The sequence below is a fragment of the Rhipicephalus microplus genome, chromosome 8, assembly GCF_043290135.1.
Source record: "Rhipicephalus microplus isolate Deutch F79 chromosome 8, USDA_Rmic, whole genome shotgun sequence".
Classification (NCBI taxonomy): Eukaryota; Metazoa; Arthropoda; class Arachnida; order Ixodida; family Ixodidae; genus Rhipicephalus; species Rhipicephalus microplus.
In genome coordinates, this window is record NC_134707.1 from 26,807,004 (window position 1) to 26,828,104 (window position 21,101).

Here is a 21,101-nt window from a genome sequence, read left to right on the forward strand (position 1 = left end):
CCATTCTGGCAAAACTTGGAAATTTCAAGACAGCCCTAAAGTACTCTTAAAAAAATTAAAGCTTCCGTTGAAACCAACAAGGCATTGCAACTACTTACTTTCCAGGTATGCTGCCAAGTCCTCATCGCCGGCTCTGGCAGCTAGTTGCTTCGCTGTCTGTCCCTAAATGAAAAAAATTTTAAAAAAGAGACAGAAATATGTTCACCTCCTCAGGGGCTAGAAAGCAAGAGCAGCAAGACCAACAGCAACAAGCCTGGGGAAATATGGCGGCATTGCGCAGGAGAAAACCCAGGGGAAATGCAAAGCACATGGTGATGGACCAGTGTTTCTTAGTGGAACATACCAATCACTTCTAACGGCCAACAAGAGACAGACAACTCCAATTAGACAAAGAGACTCCTCAGTCTGCTTTTAGTTTATGCATGCACTGCAAAAAATATTTATTGTTTAACAACGCACAGGAGAAATGTCCCACCGGCACTACCTTGTAAGTCAAGATCCAATGCCTGTACATACAGTGTGGCCTCAGTGAACGATTTTGCAGCGTGAGCGGTCGGTATTTTCCAGTCCGGAAACTCGCTAGCAGACGCTGCCTGCGTCAGCATTGCTAAGAGAGAGAGGTTGTGAGTAAGGCGACGAGAGAGAGGGGGAGCACACACACAGGTGCAGTAAGGATGGTCACACCACACACTGGATTGAGCTCGACCTTAAGCTGCTTTGCATCTAAAAACTGAGAAAGACCCTTGAAAGACCAAGATAAACTAAATTTCACTCTGGGCCATCATAGTTATTTACGTTATATATTTTGTACGAAGAGCCACTTATAACCAGCTGCCATGTTTGAAGCATATTCCATTTTCAAGACCGTAGTCGTTTTTGGGGTACTACAACACAAAAATTTTTGTCTGTCTGTATGTTGGTGTCTGTCCAATGATTCAGTTGCCCAGCAAAAGTTTAACCCCTTACTCAAAGCTCACAAATTTTGATCTGGCTGCTGTATTCATACTTGTGAATATTTTAAATCAAAGAGCAAATATTTTCAATTAAATAGCAAATATCGCAATGTTTATTTTGCCGCACTGACAATGCGACACTATGAACGGAGAAGCGGACGTTTCCTACACTTAGCTAAAAAGTTCATGGGCTTTAACTAAAAACGACCTGGTGCAGTTACCTACCAGTGGCTGTGTGATGTGAAAAACTTTCATTTTTTCACATTACTGCCAGATGGCGCCGTATTTCACATTGCACTTCCAGACAAAAGACTACCGTATTTACTCGCATAATCCTCGCACTCGCATAATTCTCGCACCCCCCACATCGGCCCAAAAAAATATGATTTTTTTTTTCCTCGAGTAATTATCGCACCCCGGAAAACTGCCGCAATAATGTCGTCTGCTCGTTCCAGCCATTGATGATGATAGCGCGCACCATCTGGCGCCATCTCTTAAGCATCAAACATATTGCACGGTATCCAATCCAATCCAAGCCAAGCCGAAGTGGTCAGTGCGCGTTGCGGCGTGTTTTGTGTGTTGTGTCGGTAATCTTGGCACGTTATGGGGCGATACTGAAGCCACACAGCTGCTTCAAGTTGCAAGTGATAGATCATGCGCTAAAAAACGGCAACAGGGCCGCCGGTAGGCCCTTCGGAGCCTACGAGTTTTGTGTTCGCTACTGGTGACGGCAGCTGAAAGCCACCAAGACGCGTTGGGCCTGCCGTGTGCCTAAAACTAGGATTGATGGTAAACTATTTCTTCAGAAGGGAACTGCGGACGATTCTGTTAAATAGCCATCAGCCCAATACTGACGTCCTACGCTTACTTTTTGAGGGCTCCTGTTGAGCGCCGACCATTACCTCTACGACCGCAACGCCCACAAGCTTCGCGTATGGTATTCTAATTCTCGACTATTTGCTTCCATTTTTGTGTCTCAAATAAATCTTGCCTTGTGTTGAGCCTCTGCTTTTATTGTTGAGGTAAGTTCTAATTAGTACTTCTTAAAGCTTGCTTTGAGATGCTTTTGTGAGAATTCCGATTTGCAGCCACTTCGTTTTCTTTTTCGCTCTCTGCGTTTTCGTAGAAAAATTTCCTCGCGTAATTCTCGCACCCCCCAACTTTGCATCAGTTTTCTGGCAAAAAAAGTGCAAGGATTATGCGAGTAAATACGGTATCGTCTTTTGATGTCCTTTGAAGCAAAGCATGGAGATACATGGCCAATTGTTAAAATATACTTAGGATGCGTACAATATTATAGACAATTTAAAACAGAAAAAAATCCCATAGTGTACACTGTAAGGGGACCTTTTTGTATTGTCATGAAAAAAAAAAGCCAGTGCAATTTAGCAGCAAAAAAAAGCCGTGATAATACAAGTATAATAGAATACTAGGTATACAATACAAAAAAAAATAAACTCTCTGACCACTTTTAGTCCAAAGATTTTAATGTGAAAATTGAAACTAAAAAAAGTCACAGCTTCACCGCAAAGATGGAGCAATGAATGCGATAGCAACAAATTGGAAGATCACGCGCGGAATGGCAAGCAAATTGAAACGTGCCCCGCGTTTCTCATGCACAAATAATGCACGAAACATACGCACAAGTACAGATGAACGTGAATAAACGTCTTGGTTGTTACTTCGCTGTGCCTGAAAAGCGCACTCTTTTCGCGAACAGAGACTGTGCAATGCTTGCAGTTACCTTTGTGTGCCCGGTAACTACGACTAAATTGTTGCGGTGAAAGCTTAAGGACAGCCGAGTTATAAGATGCTTCAAATTGCGAGATAAAGGTGCGCGAATGCGCGTTCAGGGGCTTTACGACCACCCACTCCTCTCCGCGAGGCAAAGTAGGCGTGGGAGATCAGGGCGCGCGCGCCCCTGTGCGCTCATTGCGCCATCTTGCTGTTAATGCTGAAAACACGATAGTTACCCCCTCCAAAATGCCCATCACCAGCGGTAAGTGATAGACATAAATAGCTTCACGCCATAAATAACTTCAAGGATGTGCTCCTCGGTGGCTCAGTGTTTAACACCTTGCACTCACAACGCAGAGGTTCAAAGTTCGATTTTGTGTGCCATGGTCTCTTTCTGGATTTTTTTTTCTCTCTTGCATTTTCACAAATATATATACATATACATACACGGTCGTATATGTACACGGCTATATACACACATACGTACACATATACGGGCATCGACCTCGGCGGCAAAATTCAGCCGAGAGTGTCTATATAGATGCTATCGTAAGAAAACAAACCCACTGTTTCAAGACCGATTCGGTCATTTCGTTACCTACTCATTCAATTCAGATCTCTTGATGCCTGAAGCGATTCTACATTTCTGCCATGTAATACATGATGTATTAAAGAGACTGTTACGACTAGGCGACATTCATATTGTGATATCTTTTTCAAAGCAGTTTCAACAAACATTGTGGCTCTGTGGTAGAACACCTGTTTGACACATAGACTGCCTCGGTTGGATCTTCACTCAAGACCTGAAAACTTGTATTATTTATTTTAACTGCATTTCGCAATCTTTCTATTACGGTCCCGATAAATTTTCGCTCATAACCAATGGTGCCAACAGCGACACTGTCATTTCTGCATAATGAGCTGTATAACGCTATTGCATTAAAATGGCAGCTCGAGGTAGTTTATGAACCCGTATCGACTTGTTTGCACAGCGCAACAGTTGCCAGCTCCTGTGCTGCGTACTCTCTCCTATGTTCTTGTTCAATTTGCACTGTGCGAACCTGTCGATACTGAACTAGTAATCCTATCGTGGTCATTCACGTACCTGTATGTTGCCCACAGTGTTTTCAAAAATTCATTTCACCGTGCAATGCTGACGTAGTTTCGCGGGATTCTACTTATTGCGCCATCTGTACATTCTTTCTAGGAGCACATATTTTCGCCCCTTCCTGCTTTGGTACATACACTGATGAGTACAGACTGGCCTAATCCACCTTTTCTGGGAGGGCGTGGCACTCCTCGTGCTCAACTCTTTCAAGCTGAGTGACTATGGCGTGCATGCGATTAGAGGTGCAAGGGTTGTTCTGCCATCTGCTGCAGAACTGCAGGCATTTTTCTTGTATTGTGTTGGCCAATCTGGTATGGCACATCAAGTTCAGAAGCACACACCAATGCCTGTTCAATAGATGAGCACGACTCAATTGCTGCTTTTGGCGCCCCTGCTGCAGCATCACTGGCTGCTATCAGCAGCAAACAAGGGTTGTTGTAGGCCCTTTCCATCCCTATCTGTAACCTTGACTTCACAATGTGTCGTTGATACTCCCGTAACAAAAACAACACTGGGAGTACATCATGGCCACAAACACCCAACAGTGAAAGGTTTGGCCAACATTTGGTTTGGGACTTGCAGACACATGATTAGTTGGCAAGTTGGCAATGAAGGAAACACAATAACAAACTACCTGGCAGTCCGCCTTGGACAGCGATGCTCCGGCTGCTACGAGCATGCAACAGATCGTTCGCCGCTTGTACGCTGCAGCCTTGTGAAGAGCCGTCTGTCCCCTGGAAATTTATTTTGTGTGTGAGAACCCACTAAAACATGGTTACCAGTAGTCATCCACCATCCCAGTTGAAATACAATGCCAGCGACATAACTAACATGAATAAAAAAAAAAGTCAAGCCGACTAGTTAAACATTGATAAAGTGGAATCTCATTGATACGATTCTTCGAAGTACACTTTTGGCTCGATACGCTTTTCCTTTTATTCCCAGCCAATGTCCCTTAAATTTTAAAATTCGCATGCATTTATTATGATGAAACTTTTGCGAATAAATAGAAAAGATGATTGCAAAAAGTGGATCTTTCCAAATATATCTAGAAATAACGAGTTTACCATTCAGTATACTAGCTCAAACCACAATTCAACAAGCCACAATCTGTACACAGCAGAGCAGCCGAGGTCACAGCAGCATCGGTTTTGCATAGACTTTTGCAAATATTCGAACGAATAGTAAGGTATTCGAATTCGTTTCCATTCAAATTTAAATAATTGAAAATTTCGAAGTATTCGCAAGGAACGAATATATGCATATTATTACTAATGTATTGCCTGTAAAGGTGGTTTCACTGTAGTGTAGAAGTGCGGAACCATGAAATAACCTATCCAAAAGAAATCCGCTCTGCCGCAAAGACCCCCTTCAAATTTAAGGGGAGATGCAGGTCGAAAAACACGATTTTTTTTTTAATTACAGATTTTTTATTTTTGCCTGTTTTGATAATATTAGTACCTCTACTGTTATGAAAAAAATAATACAGGTCGAGACTTAATGAAAATGCTTTAAAATTTCACCTAAAGAGCCCAAGGTGCCTGTTAAAAGGTCGAAAGTGTGCAGTCTTCGAGCACCTTGTCGCCGCTAGCCATTGTCGATCGCATGAGTCAAAGAGTCGAGCCTCACTCTTCAAATAAGAACAGTTTCTCTCGGTGATGCAGCGCAAGAAATAATAAAAAGAATCACTCTTCTGCGCGTTTTTCGAGCGCCGCGACTGGCTTATCACATGGTATGAATCGGGGACCGTCATTGGCCGCTGCACACCTGTACGTGCTGTGAAACCTATTTGCGGGGTCCATGTCTTGTCGAGCAGCGCAGCTAAACAATGCTTTTTTCGTGTAATTCTCTCCGTTATGAATGAAAAAAAGCATTGCTCGCAAGTGAAAACCGTTGTGCGGCGCGCTATGTAGGAATAGGCTACGAGCCCCTGGTCCGATTTGCGGCAGTTGTTGGCTTGCAAAAGCCAATGCATCAAAGCCGTTCACACCCGTCAGCCGGAAAGTTTGTGATGGGGCAATGGATGACGTCAGCGCCAATCTTGAGAGGTCGAAAGTGCTTGCAGTGAGAGAACTTAGCAGGGACGACATTGCCATTATGTACGACGGTATGTAGCACAAACATGTCTGCAAAATGGCATCACACTGGACTTGGTTTAGATTTCGCAGTCCTGTCGAACTTCTTCCTAGCTTGCTGTTGGCACAAGGCTCTGCCAGATGGAGCGGAAGTTTGGCAAGCGTTTCATGGCCCTATCTGTGAGCTAAATGTCTGTGAGGAGTCGGCTCGAAAATGCCGAGAGGGACAAACTCATGGTGCTGGCGTATTTTAGTCGCAGTGGCCACTACAAGAAGGATTGTTCTTTTTGGTGTGCAAATTTCAACTGATTTAATAATATCTTTCATAAATTAACTCAATTTTAACTTTAAAACTCGTTTTTCTCAAAACACAAATTTTGCCATTTTTTCCGTGCTCCTCCTTTTTTGAGCGCTTCTAGTGCTCGGATCTGCATGAAATTTTGCCAAAAATTTTCCCAAAGTATGACAAATTCAATTATCTAGTTTAAATTTCAATACTTCATTGTATAATAAAAAATTGTATGTATACTTTTACTAGGGTAGGTCAAATATGAACTTTTTACGTCTATTATTTTTCACACGTATTACATATTTTGTATGTGCTTCCTAATTAGTTATTTAAACTCTACACTTTATTTGAAGCATTATGAACTATGAATGGTAAAAAATTACAGAATTTTAGGGATGAAAAGAGGGAGGGGGGGGGAAAGGTAAAGGTTTTCACTTTGTCATGTGACAGAGCTAAAAGTGTGTAACTTGCAAGAAAACTAATTATATATTTGAAATAAGCATAAAAAGTTCCATAAACAGCTCAAGTTTCATTGCTCCAGAGTGAATATTAAAGGAAAAGTGTGTTCAAGTAGCATCTCCCCTTAAAGGAGCCCTGCCACAATTTTTGAGCATTGTCAAAAAACGCTGCCGGTCAGTAGTCGAGGGTACAGAGGACACGCAAGTTAAATGGTATATCGCAGCACGCGGCATGCAATTAACAATAAATTCTCAAAGTCAGCTGAAAATTGCTCTCTTCTCTCTCGGAAATGACTCCAAGAACGTGTGACGTATTTTCTTTCCCCGGGCCATCCCTCCTTGCTTAGCTTCCAGCGCTTTCGTCAGGATGAGAAGAGAGAATGCACTAGCAGCGTGTGAGAAATATTTGCAGCTCCACGTGTACTGGACGCATTCTAAAATTATCTCTGGCGGTGAATTCATGAGGCAATACATAAGCTTCTTCAGTGAACTCATTCCAAGGCTACTTGAAAAACTGTTGCACGGCACATTTAAATGAAATATTATTCTTAAATCAATTCATTTTATGAAACTTAAAAGCCAGTTATGTTGGATTATATGCTCTAAGTATAATAAATTTTAAAATGTTTCATATTTTAAGGGTTATGGCTCTCATCCTGCTGAAAGTCAAACCCTGCTACTACTCAAAGTTCTTTCGACTTACTTTGAACAAAAAAATGGCATTTGCATGGAGGCCCTGTTTCAATTTTTAAGAAATATTGCGCAGGTTAGTTAGGTCATAATAAATGTGTGCATTTTGCTTTGTATATAATAAATACTATTCGAATTCGATTCGAAATTATTTGGACAAAATCACTATTTTCTTCGAACCTCAAGTTCACTATTCGCACAAGCCTAGTTTTGCGACAAAAAGATCGCAAGTCACGCAAAACACCATATCATCAGAAGGATTTACCATCAGACATTCAAAAGAAGAAGGAGCAATGCAAATTTATCACCTATTTAAGTACTGCCCAACAAAAGTGAGCTTCTGTTGGCGTACGTATATCTTCCTCCTTCTTGTTAAATCTATTTTGGTCAATTCAACTTGAACATAATAGGTTTTATTTTCTGGTTCCCGTGAGAAACATATCACAAGGCACATATTCAGACAGTTCATGATAATTCGAGTCTGGAAGGGGCTATGGGAGAAGTGTTTGCAAAAATCATGTGCAACTAAGCCGTGGTACCACTGGCCTCAGGAGAAGTTTTACCTCCTTAGTCTTTCTCTGGGGCCGCACTGGCACTACTTTTATTGAAGTCATTAAGAAAAACGCTTTGTCAAACTGAAGTTCAAAATACATGAAGATCCATGGACACAAGGTTATCAAAGGTAAAATACTTTACTATAAAATGAAATTTGTCATATTTAAGTTAGTTCGTCATATTGAGATTTAGCTACGTCATCCGATAAAAGGAGAAAGACAAAAAATTAATTGTGCAGACTTGCCTGTCTTTGTCCGCAATGTCCAAAATTGTTGGCGGTGCTGCACAAGAAAGATTGAAAGCATTGGTATAGCCTACATGATAGCTGGCATCAACAGTGACTGAATCGAAGCAACTCCGCACATACTGAAACCTCACTATAACGAAGTTGAATCTTGGACGAAAAAGCTTTTAATATCCATAAATACATTATAAATGTATATTCCTGACACCGTATCTATCGCAAGACTGTCTTTCATTTACTGCGTCACAAGAGATATTTCGTAGTACAGTCAACACTGGATATATCGAACCCTAAAAGCATCGTGAAATAGTTTCGATATATTGATAGGTTGAAATGCAAAATATGCACATATAAGGCCTAAATAAAGCATTTCAGGCCTCAAAAATCACTCCAAGCACTAACATAATAATTCAATCACAGAATAATGAAGAACCAAGTGTGAACTGTAAGATACAACACTTTGCATTAAAATATTCTTCTAACTTACTTCTCGCACCCTGTAAAGTTTAATATCGATGAAGCTTTTCGAATTAGCGAAATCAGCTCCTTCAGCCTCAACAGCGTTGATTGATGCAGAATTCCAATGCAAGCTTTGTAGTGCGGCAAAAGGTGTGGCAATACACTCATACCACATATAACAGAGTTGCATCTTACATGAAAATAACTTTATTATATCCAAAAATTTATAGGAAAGGTAAAGTTTTAACACTGGTTATTTCAAGATTATCTTTCATTCACATCATTATATCTAATGATTCGTTATATCCAGGTTCATTATATCGAGATTTCAGCGTATCAGCAGAACTGGCCTTTCCCACAGTGCTAAGCGAAATCGAAATGATCGTCACACAAAGAGGTGCATGTCCCCCTTGGCAGAGTTAGGATATTACGGACTTCGGATAGTATGGACTCCCTTTGCGGATTATAAGGATTTATTGTAATGACAGTAGACTTTGTGTATATATATAAATGGTGATTTGGACTTCATTAGCGAAGGACCCGATGTGATAGAAGCAAAGAAGAGTTTATGCGACTTTCCCGAAAGCACATTTACTACAAACATATTCAGCTCTCGTGGACCATCCTACATCATTCACACAGACACACATGCACGCATTCACAAATGCTAGCCTCAAATGAAACCCACTTACCGCTGGCGACAATGTACCTGACGACGTCCTTCTGTCCATAGCGAGCGGCGTGGTGCAGCGCCGTCATCCCGCTGTCGTCCGTTGACAGCAGGCTGTGACCACTGTCACAAAGCTGCCTTAGCTGCAAACCCATGACGAAAATTCGAGAGGAAAGAAGGAAGAAAAAAAAAGAAAAGAAACGCGAGTCTCTAACAGCCTCATGGGCAATCACGAACAGCATCTTTCAAGAGGTGTCACTAAAATACTGGCTACAGTGGTGCGAAAAAGAAAGAAAAAATGTTTGTAAAACGTTATAAACATATCTGCAAGAGAAATTACAATACAAAGCAGGCAGACAAGAAGCTCAAAGAATCACACAGGTTTATTTTTAAGCAACGTTCAGATTTGCAAGAAAGAGGAGCCAAAACACGAGCTCAATAAAACTAAGCGCACAAAATTTTAGCCACGAGATGGCGACAATCACAGACTTGTACTCGTGCTTAAAACTTATCACACGTTGATTCTGAATAAGCCATTTTTTTCAATAAAAATTATCTGGGAGTTGGCGCCTGTCTATCGTTTTTACAAACTAGCTTACATTTGCGTAACATTCAACTTTGTTATAATAAGGTTTGAGAGTACTTTGCGCTCGCCTTGTGTATATGTGCGCACTCGCTTTCTGCATCCTTTGTGTTTGAGCAGCACTCTTTAGGTTTAGAAGTATGGCAGTTGTTGGTAACTGCTCGTCCTTGAGAATCCTTTCTTCTTGAGGAGTTCACTGCAAGTTTCTATCTGCTTGCTGCTCTTTGCGTGACATTACATTTTATTACTATAGCAATAATTCGTTCACTCTTGTGGTGAAACAATGCGTAATAAATGCTCAACTACACCAGTAAAGATATGCTTCACTCATGTTATACCAATTCCTATGGCATGGAGATCAGCCCATGTTTTTTCAATTTTTTTGAGACTGAAAAATGGCAGCGCGAGCTAGACAAGTGGATGGCCTGTGACAAGTGCATGTGGTACAACACATCGCACGATTTTGTGACACCTTCAAGATTTTGTGTACCAAAGTTCGAGCGTAAAATTTGAACATGAGCACAGAGCGCTATCGCTTTCAGCTTCTAGCATGAGGCACTGAGTGAACGTACCCTTAAGAGATCTCCCGTTTTGGCAGCCGCAATTAATTCTGTAAGCAGACACAGGGTTAATGTGTTATTCAGACACAACTGAGAGTGGTTAGCCACAAAGGCACAAGGCAGAAAAGCACAGCAAAGCACAACGGCAAGCCAAACACACAAGAAGCCTTTGTTATCAATGTTTGATGTAGTTCAAAAGCTCAGCTAACTGAGGTATTTGTGAAAGGTAACTTAGCAATCATAACAGAGCATTAACTGAACTTTAGGCCATTGAGCTCTTACAATCTTGACTATTGAATATAAACCTATACTTGTTTTTGTTTCAATGTAGTTTTCTACATTGTTTTTTTCTACCAATATGAATAACAATGCAAGCATGCCACCACACTACAAGCATTTATTAGGGCAACCACAGTAACATGCAGATCATTAAGCACAATTCAATTTATTTGATTTTATACATAACAAAATACACTAGATTTTTTTAATTCATCCTGATTAAAGCCTTTTGACAAGCAATGCGTAGGCAACAAGCATTGTAAGAAAAATGAAAAAAGTCAAAGCAAAGCAAATCCTTCTTATAAAGCATGAATGACTTCGAATGGCATATCTGTACATGAAACATACCGTGCGATGAAGTTGGCTGTGACTGTTCTCCAGCCTCAACTCTGAAAACAAAATGCCCACTGATGTTCACACTGATAGCCCAACAAGCAAAATCCAACAATTATTAATTAAATGTGTGCACTCACATGCAAGCAAACTCTCAAATTACAGCAATACAAAAATGAGACATTAAATAATATGTACAAAATAGGAACCTTCAGAGCTGAGCATCTGATTGATATTTATGAAGGAGCCTTCTCATAGTATACAAGCAGACCTAGGAGACATCTACTCAAAAAGTAGATGTGGAAATGAGAAAAATTTTCTTACTGGGCCTAGCTTACTCTCATTAGGCCTAACTAAGGTAATGGCCCAAGTGTACAGAGACTGGTGCGACGAAGTCTAAAGCAAGCATCCTTCCTGTCTATTTTATTAAAGATCATAGAGCAGCTTCTTTATGCGATCTAATGTAATCGAGAGAGCAACACGAGAGGAAGAACCATAAATGACAAGCACAGTCTTGTAAGGCCTGACTTGCTCCCACTAAGCCTAATGATGTAAATGGCCCTTAAGTGTACAAGCAGCAGTAGCGCAGACACTAAACCACGTGTTTTTTTTTAAAAGTAAATATAAAGAATGTGTTATTGATAGATATAGATTGACGCCTTCCTTGAGATCGGCACACTTACGCCTAAAGAGCATACAGAAATGTAGATATTCTACTCAAGCCGCAATCACAAAATTTAGCATGTACTGCTGCCTTCATCTTGTCCAAACTTCGCAGAAAAACAGCTTATTATAGCCATATCGCCAATCTGTTGAGATGCGCTTAATATACATGCGAGGACAACCATGCAGTGTTGCCTTTACTTACATAATAGCTAGAAGCTAGCAGAAGCTAGCACAAACTTTCATTCCCTCTTGCTGACAGTTGCTGAAAGCAGCCATTTCAGGATTGTAGCAGTGTTTTCCGAATGAGTATACAGCTCTCAACCCAATATTCGCAAATGTTCTGGCTTTAATACATAACAGGAAGACTTCAACTATTCGTAATGCTAAACCAGTGAGCTTGATTGATTGATATGTAGGGTTTAACGTCTCAAAACCACCTTATGATTATGAGAGACGCCGTAGTGGAGGGCTCCGGAAATTTCGACCACATGTGGTTTTTTTTAACGTGTGCCCAAATATGAGCACACGGGCCTACAACATTGCCGCCTCCATCAGAAATGCAGCCGCCACAGCCAGGATTTGATCCCACGACCTGCGGGTCAGCAGCCGAGTACCTTAGCCACTAGACCACCACGGTGGGGCCCAGTGAGCTCATAAAGAGGACACAACACTACACAAAAAGAACACAAAACGCATCATATAGCACTTTATAAGCTAAAGTGCCTGATGGCAACCAATCATAAAAGTGCTCAATTTAACTCCAGCCATTTCTGAAGCCAACAGATCTTCATAAAATTTGTTGGGTACGTTCTTTTGCAGGTTTCCGTAATTAGTGTGAAATTGAAGAATGATGAGATACGCAGACTCTTTACAAATTTATTTTCTGAAATTTCCCAGCTCTCCCAACTGGCTTCCGACAATTATTAGCAACATTATGTGTATGACATTATTTACGTCAAAGTATCGGAAGTGACCGAAGCGAGGTGCCACAACATTGTGTACTGTCAACAAGGCAAGAATCACGTGTGTCGCTTGGCTGATGCTTCGCTGTTTCAGTTCTTCGTTCATGCAGAGGCTCCAAGAAACTCATGCACAAACTTCAAGGAGCTTGCACCCAGTCACAAACTCCAAGAGGCTTGGGAACGTGTGTACAAGCTCCGAGGACCGTGCTAGGTGCACAAGGTTCAATAAACTTTTGCACGTAGCATGGTCAGTCAGAAGACATGGTACAGCTGTTGGTACAGCTGTTGCGACAGGGTCGCCTTTTCCCTTACCATCTGCTGGTCCCTGCTTTCGCAGTTTGCATACCCTGCACTGGTGGGACCAGTATCCCTTGCACGGTATTCGGTTTTCGAAAACTGCTACGCAACGCGAAGACAGTACTGCTTGGTCGTGCTTCGGTGTTGCGCTTTTTTTGCTTATTTAAAACTCTTCGTCAATTTGATGAGTATTTCTACTATCAGGGCCATGACAGGAGCGCCTTACCCAAGTTAAAGCAGCATTACTTTGGCATGGTAGAAAAAAAGCCAAAAGTTTGCCTTTAAAACGTCAGTACACAATCCAAAGGTTCAAAAATTATTATAAAAAGAAAAATGTGCACTTTTACTTCGAAAACATGCTGCCACAAAATTTCAGAAATACGTGCTATATTAAGGAAGTTAGAGGGTTTATAGCATCGGTACCAGCTGGTTTTAAATTTCCGCGTGGCCTCTCTTCCTTCCCCCCTCACATGAGGGGGAGGGTGTAGGCTGTCATTGTGACTCTGCCCACGGGGCAATGCTTTTTCGACCTGTTGCTTATGTGAAGGGTGAAGCACGTGAGTGCAGGTGCTATGCTGAGCTGCAATTGAGAGAGGAATGTATGCGAGACGACTGCGTGGCGAAAACTGTATCACGGCGGTGCCAAGGAAAAAGAGGCACTTCTGTAGCTGTGGGCGGAAACAGGAACTGACATTGACTTCACTACTTTTTGTTGAAACCAGGTTTCGACCAATCGAGAAGCTATGTGCTGCATCAAGTCATCGATTGCCAACTTTGCATCACTGCACATGGAACGAGAATTGGTCAGGCATAGGAAAAAGCGCGGGAAATGTTTTTTGAAATGAAGACGCTGCCCGGCGCACAGCGCTGTAATATTCACAAAGCGCGATTGCTGCGGTCTACTCTACAAATTGCAGAGCTTGTTTGGGGGGTGCAAAAAAATGTCCGAGCCTGTTGACTGGCCCTTTAGGACATTTGCGAATGCAGCAGGACAACAAGACTGTCTGCGAGCGAAAACTATTATTAAGCAGTATTTGATTCTTACTCTTTCAGATGTATACATCGATTGGCAAATCTCTCTAAAGGATTTCATGCAACTGTAAACAGTACTCACTTTTGCGTCTTGTTGTCCTCCATGTTAGAAGAAGGAGCACTAAAATTAGAAAAGAAGAATTTGTTAGACAACCCGCTTACATGACTTTCTTTATGAGTCAAGTATGACATGGCCAAAAGAAAGCATACATTAATACAGAAAAAAAAAAACTAAATACAACAGTGGCTTGCAAGTCGAGGTTGACTTGCTGTACCTCGCTGTGAACTTTTGCTACGCAACTCGTTGAAGTTGCAAGATTGGCCTTGGAAACGATTTTTGCCAGCAATAAAAAACATAATCTGCATCACTGTATGTTGATTTAACAAACAATACTCTAGGGCAAAATGGCAGCTAGAAGCGATGTGAAGGTGTTCTACAAGGAATGTCAACAAAGGTAACATTTAATAAGTGGATTTTCTGTAAGAACCTCTCATAACACAAGTCACCGGAGTCTTGAGTATCTGCACTGTAAGTAGTACGACAATTGAACCAAGACAGCATCTCTCACGGGCCGCACGCGTATAAAACATCACGAACAGGCAGCCGAACATACGGACAATGAAGGCACATGCCTCAGATGTAAATTTCCATGCACTTGAATTTGCAAATATTGGATTGCGATGTCCACGGGCCAGCAGCATCGGTATGAATATAATGAACGCAGGAAAAAAATGGCGTTGTGGAAAGCTGTCGACTAACTTATCGGACCCCTCCGTTTATGCGGACTTCGCTGCAGTACAGCACTGCGCTACAACTATACATTGAAGAACAACTGAAATCCTGCATGCTTTCGATTCCTCCGGCACATGCGGATTGTCGAAAACAATGACAACCACGAACCACCACTTGATTGTTGCATATTCATGTCCGCGTTTTCTCTGAAGATTTATGTTACCCATTTAAAATGCAAGCGCAAAACCTCTTGCTGACTCTGCATCAAACGGGAGTTTTGATTGTCCATCATCACTACCAACCAACTAGTGCACATTAGTCTTACCATGCGGGTTGCAACTTGGTATCTCGTGAAGAGCTTTCCCAACAAAACATGGACATCAGGTGCAGGAGACATTGCAATCATAAGCTAAACAAAGAACAGCTCACGCGATGTGAAATCTCTGTTTCCGGTTGGAAAGAAAGCAAACTACATTTGTGTTGTCCCGACTCCTCTTTTCTGACCGCATTTGAATGCCCCATCTTATAGCAAGAATTGCTTTCTCTGCCAAGCTCACCTCCACGTAGGAGCCGGCTCTTTCGTTATGGCTTCGGCTGCGGCTGCGGCTGCAACCGTGGCAGCAGCTACAGCTGCTAAGCTCTCTGCGCTCTCCTTCAATGCGGACGAACTTTCCAGGCCACCTATATCCTCCGTCGTGGGTGACGAGAGTGGCGGTAGCGGGGGCTCCGGTACGATTGGCGACTGCTCCGGGTCGAGGATGTACACGCCGTCCTGACTTATGTCGACGACGTAGTGTAGCTGCTCCTGAGCTCGGTCAATTCGAAAGAACCTCTCTGCTGTACAGGCTGCGTGGCGAGCAACATAAATGAAGACACACGCTTAGCGATTTGTTTAGATCTTTCTTTCGATATTTAAATCATGTCAAATCATGTCATAAAAAGCTACAGCTAGCATGAATTAACTCGATTTTACTTGATACTCCTTAGAGATATACACCAGATTCTCCTAATACTGAAGCTCAAAAGACAAAAAAAAATGATGCCCATTTATCAGGACTCTATTAGCACGTTCCATGGGTCGTGTGTTGCCGGTAGATCATGGCATGTGCACGCCAAATAAACATCCTCCCAAGGCTGTTTTCAAAAAATTTCTAAATAAATGTTTTGACATCTCGTATTTTGTTTTGTGAACCCACTTAAAGAGGATCTCCGGTGCATTTTCGACGATATTGAGATAATGCTTTTCAAATAGTATTGACAGTCCTGTAAAAGCTAGGGTGGATCATTTTGCCCAGACATTAGTCAAAAATTTTAAATAGGCAATAAACGACGAGTCACAACGAAAACCGAAACCGGGAGCTGCTTTATCGTCCATAATGGGTATCAGATGACATCACGAGATCCGCTGCACTCTTCCACAGCTGGCCAGAGTGTAAACATAGCACAAAAAGCAAGTTGGCGATGTCAAAAAGCAAGTTGGCAAGCTGTGATAGCTCGTCTGAACTTAATAGTGACAAGTTCAACGATGATTGCAGCTGCTATCCGAGTGCGGAAGCATCGCTTTTTGCTTGCAACCCACCGGCGCGTGAAGCATCAGACATGTGCCTCGAATTGATTTCCTCGTTGCTCAATATTGTAAGACCTGACGTCAGCGAGGACTAACACACAGTATGCAGCTGACAAAACTGAGCTGTGCTCGTGTTGTCATCGCCTCGTAGAAAAAAGTGCGCGCTGCATCCGTCTGCTGGGAAAAGCAGCGTTTTTAAAAAAGAGTAGGCCCTGACGTCAAATACGCAAGGTGTCCTGCGTTTACAAGTATGATTCCAAAATCAGCTACAAATTTTAAAACTAGTTTTCTAAAAAACTGAATGACTTACTTACCGTTGTACAATTTGACACATATCTCCACGGCACCGACAAGAACACATGTTCAAAGTTTTATTAAATTCAGCGAACATCGAAAAAGTGCCGGAGTTTCCCTTTAAAACAAATATCGGTTATAACAATGGTATTTCCTCTGAACTTGAATATCGTTATAAGTAAACTGTACTGTATAGTTTTCATTCAATGTGGCAAACACGGTGTGTCTGGTACGGTTATCACGTGCACACTAAATTAATATGTGGGGTTTAACTTCCCAATACCACCATATGATAATGAGAGACGCCGTAGAGGAGGGCTCCGAAAATTTCGACCACCTGGGGTTCTTTAAGCTGCACCCAAATCTGAGTACACGGGCCTACATTTTCGCCTCCATCGGAAATGCAGCTGGGATTTAATCCCGCGACCTGTGGGTCAGCAGCCGAGTACCTTACCCACTAGACTACCGCGGTGGGGCCTGCATAGTAAATCAAACATCCTCCTAAGGCGGTACCTGTGATGGTAGGTCGAGATCTATACTCATTCTTTCGCTACTTCTATTGCAATCGTGAAACAAAGAGGTACTCACAGTCCAGAAAGCACCAGTCAGGTGAGAACCTCTTGGAAGGTGACAGATTCTGCGCATCTGGACCTTCCATCTGAAAATAGATGTTTGAAGCAGACATGCACCGCATTCAGAACACTGCCAAAGGTTTACCATGACAACTTGGTGAAGTGCGTGTTCAATGTAGTGCTTTGAAAGCTACAAGCCATGCAAATAAACCAGAAAGAAGAACCAGGGGAAGCACGCCGAGAGCGCACAGTTCTGAACAGTCTTCGCACCAAGATACGAAATCACAAAACGTATTAGTAGTGTGCCATGCATGAGCCCATCCATTTCATCCTCTACATAAGGTAACCAGTAAATCTTACAGCAGGTTGGATGACATGGTCCCTAGCCTTCGCTGCAGTGCGTGGAACTTGGCAAGGTGGTGTGCAGTTAACGTAGATTATATTGCTCAACACACACCAGAAGAGCAACATTGTAAATTTTGGTGCAGTTATTAAATTTTAATGATTGGGTAGAGGTCGTGAATTCATCATGAACCTTGTTTTTTTTAGAATTGGTAAAGTTTCACTGTAATATCTGGGGTTTTACATGCGAAAACAATAATTTGATTATGAGGCGTGCTGCAGTGGAGGGCTCCATACATTTTGTCCAACAGGTGTTCTTTAATGTGCACCGACACTGAGCAGCACACGGGCCTGTAGCGTTTTGCCTCCATCAACATCAACCAATCAATCAATCAACAAACTGTATTTTCATGAACAGATATATGTAATTACAGGGATTATTGGGACCAATAGCCTACAGTGGCTAGTGAACGGTCCAATAGGATCTGCAACATAAAACAATACAGTATGCAACATGCAACCACCATGGCCGTGATTAAACCCACAGCCTTCTGGTCAGCAGCCAAGCACCGCGACCCCTACAACACCACAGCGAACAAAAGTTAGGAATTGTGCGAAAAGGTATAGCAAGGTTTGGAATGAAAAATGTGCCTAATTCTGCCAACGGGCCTCTCCAAACATCACTCCTGTCTCAACTAATATAGCAATGTCCCCACTATTGCTGCTGCTAATGTTGGGCAACGAGCTTTAAGAGTGGAAAGAGTTTGGAAAACGAAAAGCAGGAAAACCGTGTCTACATCCTCGTGTTTACACCTTCGCAAATCAAGCCCATAGTTTGCAACTCAAGCCTCTTTCATTTTGCACAGGTCAGGCACACGAAAAAGCACTGTTTCAGGTTCTGCATGTCACTTTTTTTTTGGTCAACATCCAGCCTCAACGAGCAAAACTTGAAAAAAAAAAAAAAATGTACTCACCGAACACAGCTGGTTGATCATCAACCTGACGTTCTCGAGATCGGTGTCGGGGTTCACAGTCAACGTTCCGATCGGTATAGCTGTCACCGCGCACCGAGAAAGCAAGAGTTAAATTATGTCATCAATGCGGTACGTGCAAAGAAAAAGCACAATTCCTCAGATGCTTCCATACAATCTTCGTAGTATAGAATTATGACAGCGGTGTTAATTAACGTCCAAACTTAAATTGTATAGAATCCCTGAGAGCTTGCAATTCATATTGGCGCTTTCTTTACTGCCACCATTATTTGCCTCATATTCATGCCTTTTTCCCTCCAGGTACAAAAACCACTAGGAGTCAGTACAAGCATAACACTTTACTACACATGGATAGCAAGATCCATACCAACATAGTATGAATCCATATGCATAGTATGCATCCACACTATGCTAGTATGGATCCATACTAGCATACTGCTGAATACTCAGATGTCTCTAATAACATGTTTTTATGATCATATTTTTTTTATAAAGTTCAATTCAAGTTAAGCTCAAGACCACAATGCACAGGAAATTTTGTGCTGCTCTTATGCTACAACCTTTGAACTAAGCTTGAGAGACATCACAAATAGCTAACATAGAGAAGTTTTTGAGGGATTGGAGAGATGAAACCAGGTGAAAGTTAATTACTGTCCTCAAAATGTAAAATCACGCAGCATTTGACTGCTTTTAGTACGAATGACCAGAAATGAAAGCGACAAAGTTCTAGCTCTCCTTGAGTCACGAGCCATGGACTTTAAGCATAACAGTGTTGATTGCCAAACAATCTTACTTTCCGACGAAGTTAACCGCTATGAGCAGATTCCTCGGCAAAACATACAGATAATGTAATAGCTTTGCAGGGAAATTGGGAGTGCCAAGGGTTTCATACATACACTACACTCTCAATAAACGGAATTTCAGGGGACCTGGAAAATAAGTTCCATTTGGCAAAAGTTCCATTTACTGAAAGGAAAACAGGGCTGCCGAATACAAATATGAAACTAATCATATCAGAGACAGTTGTTCCATTTCAGCAGAAATTCCATTCAATGGATTTCTGTTTACTAAATGTCTACTGTATACAAAATGGCAGCTTGTGACGAAACTCACATAGGCTTCGTAGCTTCTCCTTGTCATAGTGATAATTCTCGTAATCAGCCATGTTCAGCTTTCGGATGGCGATGGTAAGCTTTTCCAGTGGTAACCTGGCGAAGAGATGGCAGACAGGATTATGGAACACATTCCAGTGATTGAATGACTCACTGTTTACTAGGTTTCTATAATACAAGAGGAAATGTTTTATAAACCCCAGTGATTTGGATTTGGTCTGTAACCACTAAAACAATATTTCTGAAAGGTTGTGTCTCGTTCTCAAAGTCAAGAGTTAAAGAACTTTATCTGCTGGTGCAGCCCAGTGCGCACTACTTTCCACAAACTTAATCAAAAGCTCGAACATGCTTAACCTTAAACAAGCAGGCCGATGTTACTGAACACTGGCTGTCAATAACAGCTGCTACGGTTACTGTTGTTCGCAACATAGGCACGTGCACAAAGAGGACACCCCCCTTCAAGTCACCTGGTGGGTGGGGAGTGGTGCACAAAGCCTGTCCCACACATTGACGGAGGGGGACTCTGCGAAGAACCTTCGCCCTTCCACCCCCCCCCCCCCCTGAAGGTGAATCCTGCACAAACCTATGGTTTTCAATACATTGATGATGATGATGAGTAGTTTTTAGTGGCGCAAGGGCCAATTGATGGCCAAAGAGCGCCATTTCATTTGACTACAGATATGAACAATGATATGGTCCGTGGCTGTAAAGGGGCCTTAAAACTCCTCGCTCTAACGCGGGTTAAAACATGGAAGTAATAAAATCATGACAGTGGCGTGACATATGTATTGTGATAGCGGATGGCAAAATGTCATGATAATAAAACCATGATGAAGATGTAGTCATCGCAGCCACGACCACTCTATAGAGGTCGTGCTACGAATGACCTCGAAAGATCGGGTGAAAGCTTTGCACATCTTTTAAAAACGTGAAAAGTGTTTGCAGTTTAAAAAACGGATCCCTACCGATGAGCATCCCAGGGTGTAGAGGGAGTTGCTGTGGGTAGGGCAGTAAAAAAAATGCTTTTTTCTTAGAGCATCTAGCTCATTGCACTGGACGAGAATGTGGAGAACTGTAAGTGGTTCTCCACATCTCTCACAATATGGTGGATCACCGGTAGACAAAAGAAATGAATGTGTAAAATGTGTGTGTCCTGTTCTAAGCCTTGTTAGTATTACTTCTGTGTGTCATGATTTTGATAGTGGCGGCCAATAACCTAGTTGCGGCTTAATAGCATGGAGTTTATTATCTGTGTGTTTATCCCACATGCTCTGCCAATACCCCCTGAGCTTTCGTTTTATAAAAGGTTTTAAGTCAAGTGCAGGGACTGGTGTTGATGCATTGGCAGTAGTGACATTGGCGCAAGCAGCCAGATTGTCGGCCAAAACGTTCCCTTGTATTTCACGGTGCCCTGGAACCCAGCAGACAACGACATGCTGTTTTGATGTGTAGAGTGCGCACAGAAGTGAGTAAAGTGACACCAGCACGGGGTTCTTGTGTTTTTCAGGAGTTATCAGGGCTTTGACCACACTTAGGGAA

At 42.1% G+C, this 21,101-nt stretch overlaps 1 protein-coding gene across 6 annotated transcripts in view; it reads right to left on the reverse strand.

Annotated features, from left to right (window-relative positions):
• The window catches only part of rdgA (retinal degeneration A), a 445,829-nt gene that overhangs the window by 14,291 nt on the left and 410,437 nt on the right, over positions 1-21,101 (reverse strand). For 5 of the 6 annotated variants that reach the window (XM_075871370.1, XM_075871369.1, XM_075871368.1 and 2 more), the window contains exons 18-28: positions 19,564-19,658; positions 18,433-18,512; positions 17,133-17,202; positions 15,241-15,529; positions 14,033-14,071; positions 11,009-11,049; positions 10,394-10,431; positions 9,261-9,381; positions 8,110-8,146; positions 4,433-4,532; positions 99-162 (exon numbers count right to left, since the gene is read on the reverse strand). In XM_075871370.1, the coding sequence (XP_075727485.1) occupies positions 99-162; positions 4,433-4,532; positions 8,110-8,146; positions 9,261-9,381; positions 10,394-10,431; positions 11,009-11,049; positions 14,033-14,071; positions 15,241-15,529; positions 17,133-17,202; positions 18,433-18,512; positions 19,564-19,658 (974 nt within the window). Of the gene's footprint in view, positions 1-98; positions 163-4,432; positions 4,533-8,109; positions 8,147-9,260; positions 9,382-10,393; positions 10,432-11,008; positions 11,050-14,032; positions 14,072-15,240; positions 15,530-17,132; positions 17,203-18,432; positions 18,513-19,563; positions 19,659-21,101 lie in introns of those variants that run through there. The other variant, XR_012885518.1, reaches the window with a different exon arrangement.